At 38.6% G+C, this 5,353-nt stretch overlaps 1 protein-coding gene and 1 non-coding gene across 2 annotated transcripts; both read left to right on the top strand.

Moving 5' to 3' along the window:
* Positions 1–2,473: 2,473 nt before the first annotated feature.
* Positions 2,474–4,238, top strand: LOC123515581. The gene is made up of 2 exons (XM_045274326.1): positions 2,474–2,858; positions 3,759–4,238. Exons 1-2 carry the CDS (start codon positions 2,576–2,578, stop codon positions 3,953–3,955), a joined length of 480 nt encoding a protein of 159 aa, XP_045130261.1. The 5' UTR covers positions 2,474–2,575; the 3' UTR covers positions 3,956–4,238.
* A 161-nt stretch (positions 4,239–4,399) lies between these two features.
* Positions 4,400–4,494, top strand: Trnai-uau. The gene is made up of 2 exons: positions 4,400–4,437; positions 4,459–4,494. It is a non-coding gene; the product is annotated as a tRNA-Ile (tRNA).
* Positions 4,495–5,353: the final 859 nt, after the last annotated feature.

Below are 5,353 nucleotides of genomic sequence, written 5' to 3' on the forward strand. Positions count from 1 at the left end.
GTACAGACGGCTACCTACTTGATGAGGCAATCTTCCTGCCCTTATTTCTACTTAGAGCGATATGTAAACTCAAGTAATTCTGATAAGTAAATATCATAAGCCAGAAGTCGTGACATGTCAATTAAGCCACACTTCTCTCAACTCTATTTCACGTCCGCCTCCCCATTCTCTCTCTCTCTCTCTCTCTCTCTCTCTCTCTCTCTCTCTCTTGTTACATCTCTCACACTCACTCCCTATATATATATATATATATATATATATATATATATATATATATATATATATATATATATATATATATATATATATATATATATATGGATTCGATATATTAAGAACCGAAGCGAAACATTGGCGTGTGTGTCTCTCTGGCCGAGGGTCACACTGCACGATGGTCAGGCGGCCGTGACGGTACAAAACAAGAAAAAAAGAAATAAGTTCATAAACTACTCCAAAAAAAATTTCACAGAGCGTCCATGGAAAAAGAAAAATAGAAAATGTGAGTGGAAGTGAAAAAGGATAAAATGGTTGGTCGGATTAATTAATTCCTTCATATGGGAAATTAAGAAATGGTTTTGATAATTTCTTAGTCTTATATTAAGGAGTGGTACCATCTCATAAAAGAGGTTTTGAAAAGTCAACTAAAGTGATTATTTATTTTCTTGTGTTGTTTTTCCTCATTACCGCTGCAAAATCCTTGTTAGATAACCATTAGGATGATGAAAATACACTTGAAAATTATGACTATCTATTGCCTTTTAAAAATTTTTGGGAGGCTTGTTGAAAGTTAATAAGACAAGACGCAGAAGTGTTTGAGAATAAGGAGCAAGTGAGCTTTATATGAATGTCGTACGATGCCATATCGCGACCGAAAGAAAACGTATCATCTCATGTTATAAACCTCTTGGCTGACAATTGCATTGCACCACACTATTAAATTTATTCCGGATATAACTTCAAGGAGAATGTTTCTCTATACACTGGTTTTAATTGTCACAAGTCACGTTCACATGATAACTAATTTCAAATTATTACCTTTTCATCATATCACAAGTTCAGTGTATTCCATTTTTAAGTGTTTCACAATGATATGCAACAATTCATCGTACTAGCAGCAATAAAATCTTTATGAACATACAAAAAATATTGCCAGTGGAATTAAATGAATGAGTTTCGCAATGCCAAGCCTGTATATAAAAGATGGCTATAAATAAAGAATAAATGTCTCAATCCTAAATATTTAATCAAAAACATGCTAAAAAGCAGGGAAAGTGTTACATCACCGCGTTTTTGTTTAATTTAGTGCATTCATCAATGGTTTGACCAACAGTTAAGTAAGGGGAGGACAGAAAGTAAAGTTCAGAATGTAATACTAGGAAGACTGTTTTATAATGCCTGTAAGAGCAACATGTCCTTGAATTGATCCACGATCAGTTTTTTCCTCTCATCATTTGGATGAATAAAAACTCTCACTTGAAAAACCAACATTCGAAGGTGAATCATCGGTTACAAAACGGAAAATAACGTCAGTCATGATTCTCAGAATTCTAAATGTACGCCTACTACTCTAATGCTGGATAAAAGTTCTTCGTGTTTCAATTTTCCAATTTCTATGATGTTCTCTCTCTCTCTCTCTCTCTCTCTCTCTCTCTCTCTCTCTCTCTCTCTCTCTCACGTAAACAAAAAATATGGTTCATGTAACAAAGGTTTAAACAATTTTTTTTTTCAGACGTTTTTTGGGAGTCCCACCGCTGGTCACGTCTGATGAGAGAGAGAGAGAGAGAGAGAGAGAGAGAGAGAGAGAGAGAGAGAGAGAGAGAGAGAGAGAGAGAGAGAGAGAGAGAGAGAGAGAGAGAGAGAGAGAGAGAGAGAAAGGCACTGTTCTGATGTTATGACTCACTGATTCAGTAATGGATTTCAAACTTGTGCTACATGTTGATAAAAGACAAAATATGGGAACTTATACTTGAATGTGTGTGTGTGTGTGTGTGTGTGTGTGTGTGTGTGTGTGTGTGTGTGTGTGTGTGTGTGTGTGTGTGTGTGTGTGTGTGTGTGTGTGTGTGTGTGATCATTACCTGTGAAATAACATACTTGATTTCGTGCCGTGATAAAGCATATGTATTTAACGATGGGGCTAAGAATATTCAAAGAACTATGCACCTATTCACCTGCCTTCAAACTAACACTTTCTTCCACAGTACCCAAAATCATATCACCCATAATAATTCTCCTCACTCCTCTGGACGCTTCGTGATTATGGCGATATTGACCTTCACGAAAAACGAAACGAAAAACAGACCACCCCCAAAAAAAGACGCGCATTTTTCTTTCTGCGCAGCCAATCCGGAGGTGCGACGCGGCGTGCTGACGTAATTCCTCCTTTCCGGCCACAAGTAAACCGAGCTGGAGGAGGAGGAGGAGGAGGAGGAGTCAAGATCTGCCAACATATAAATATAGCCGTCCCGGAGACCTATGTCAGTGCCTATTGACGTGAGACAAGCGACGCAACCGTGTAAGATCTTTGCCCTTCCTTTTAAGCCTTCAGATAAATCAAGAACGCTCCATCACGAAGACCATGATGTTAGTATGGGTGTGCGTCGGCCTGGTACTAACAGTGGGCTCAGCGAACACAGCCTTCGCCCAAACGCAAGTGCAAGACCCTCTGGGGTGCTCAGCGGAGGAATACCTGGAGGCTCAACACGCCATCCCTCGCAGCCTCAGTGTCTTCTACAAGCCGCTATTGATGGAAGACTTCAGTGAGATACGAAGCACCCTGAGTAATGAGAATTCCGTGAGGTGGCATGTCAACTGCATTCTGTACGACAAGGCGTGCACCAGGCTGGGCAAGGCAATGCAGTGTGAGTATTGCTGTGATACACCTGCTGTTAACCTTGCCGACTGAGGCACACGGCACACAAGGATCGTTTTCTGAAACGCGATTCTTAGACCAAAAAAATGATTAGTCGATTATTTCATGGGTGCTTTTCCTATAGATGTTACAAAAAAGCCTTGTTGAATTATCACTAGAATCATCCTAGACACGAAAATTACAATAACTTAAACAACATTAAAAAGCCGAAAAACTTTAACTAGAGTTTCTTAAAAGTAACTGAGATGGAATTTTTAACAATAGAGTCCCACAATTACTTTTTTTTTCTTTAGCTTTGATTGCTAACTACAAATAGTCATTTATTGATTATGCTATTTGTCGAATGTCTTCCGTACTGCCAATGTATCAAGTATTTTCTTCGTTTCGAAAAGGGATATGAAAATCGACCAGGTATCAGATTTTTATAGGGTTTCAAATATAAGTACTCGTGTGTGTATATATATATATATATATATATATATATATATATATATATATATATATATATATATATATATATATATATATATATATATATATATATATATATATATATATATATATATATATATATATATATATATATATATATATATATATATATATATATATATATATATATATATATATATATATATATATATATATATATATATATATATATAGAGAGAGAGAGAGAGAGAGAGAGAGAGAGAGAGAGAGAGAGAGAGAGAGAGAGAGAGAGAGAGAGAGAGAGAGAGAGAGAGAGAGAGAGAGAGAGAAATGCAAAATGTTGACATGCCTTGTTCTCTCACAAAGATCATTTTCAGTTACCAATGCCTGCTCCAACTACTGGAGATGAAGCACAGAAACGCTTCAGAATACGGACCATGAGTTTCTTTTCTTACAGATTTCGTGACGAATCAGGGTGGCGCGCGGATTTGCAAGTCCTGCCAGACAGCCTGTGTGCAACGCCGCATCAGAACTGTGCTGCACGAGATCCATTGCCAATATCCACAGATTTCACAAGAAATCAGAGAATTCTTCATGCGCAAAGATGGCGTGGACATCCTCACCTTCTTTCTAGGCAACAACCCCGCGTGCTAGCCTGTCTCACTCATCGCCGCTCCCTAGCCGTTGCCCTCGTCCATCACGACTACTGACCGAGGATTACTCGCTATTGACCGACCGACCACATTAACCAATGCTTTTGTCATTCACTTACTACACACACACACACACACACACACACACACACACATGGTTCCAACATGTTGCACTCTGTTACGCATGCAAGCCGCACCGTAACACATCAGCATCTAACGACTGTGTCTAGCTGGTAATTTATGAAGTTTTTGATTAGTAGAGAATGAATGAACTGCAGAAACAATGGACTTTTCTTAATCCACTCTTAGAATGTGTATAACAAATGTGTGTATTTGACACCATTACTGTTACCATTACTACTATATACACCTGTCATTATCACTGTTACTCCTACCGCCAGTCTTTATTAGTATTAAAAACCCACAACCCCTCAGTACATTTCATGCCCCTGTGGCGCAATCGGTTAGCGCACGGTACTTATAAACAGTGTTCGCTGCGGAGCCATGCCGAGGTTGTGAGTTCGAGCCTCACCAGGGGCAGCTGTTTTGACTCAAGCCTCCTGCCTATACTTTTCCTCCATTTCGTGGCACGCCCACTGTGCACGAGTTTGTGAGTGTGAGCGAGCTTGTTGTGTTGGCCTTCATGCACTCAACATACGCATAATGTCTGACCACCTCGACGGTCGATTAATTCCACTTCCTTCGGAACAACGATCCCAAATGGCCACCAGTGCTTTGTTCAAAGCTAAGTTTTGTGCAATATTTGAATTCTCCATTGATAAGTGTCACATCGCCGATATACTTATATACATTCATTATTTATTACATCACCAGTGTTGCGTAGTACCATCTTCAATCCATATTCCTTCGCGGTTGTGAATAAGTTTTTTTAGTCTTTCCTCTCAATGTACCATCACATGAAAACCATTCTTAAGTTGTGGAAATAAAGCCACCGAATATTTTCCAGAGTACAGGACTCAAACCCTCTTCCTTGTGAACAGTATTTTAACATCCACACATTCATCTTTGTTAATTTGAGTCTTCATATTGATTGACAAGACTGCCAGTTTCAGATTTCCTAAATAAAAACACCCCCCTGGAAAATGTAAATAACAAACACAGTAAACACTTTGCTAAGGTGTTTTTGTGGATTTTTCAAGTGCTTTCAACACAATACAGCCTCACATGTTAATGGAAAAACTTATAAGGCTTAGTGTGAGTCCACCACTTGTTCTATGGATACATGAGTTTTCGGTTGGAAGGGTGCAATATGTAAAGTTTAAAGACCAGATCTCTGACTCAATTGTAACAAACACAGGTGCACCCCAGGGTTGCGTATTGTCACCATTACTGTTTTCTCTTTATACAAATGATTGTAGGAGTCGAAATGTGTAATAAG

This window comes from Portunus trituberculatus, chromosome 39 (assembly GCF_017591435.1).
Source record: "Portunus trituberculatus isolate SZX2019 chromosome 39, ASM1759143v1, whole genome shotgun sequence".
Classification (NCBI taxonomy): domain Eukaryota; kingdom Metazoa; phylum Arthropoda; class Malacostraca; order Decapoda; family Portunidae; genus Portunus; species Portunus trituberculatus.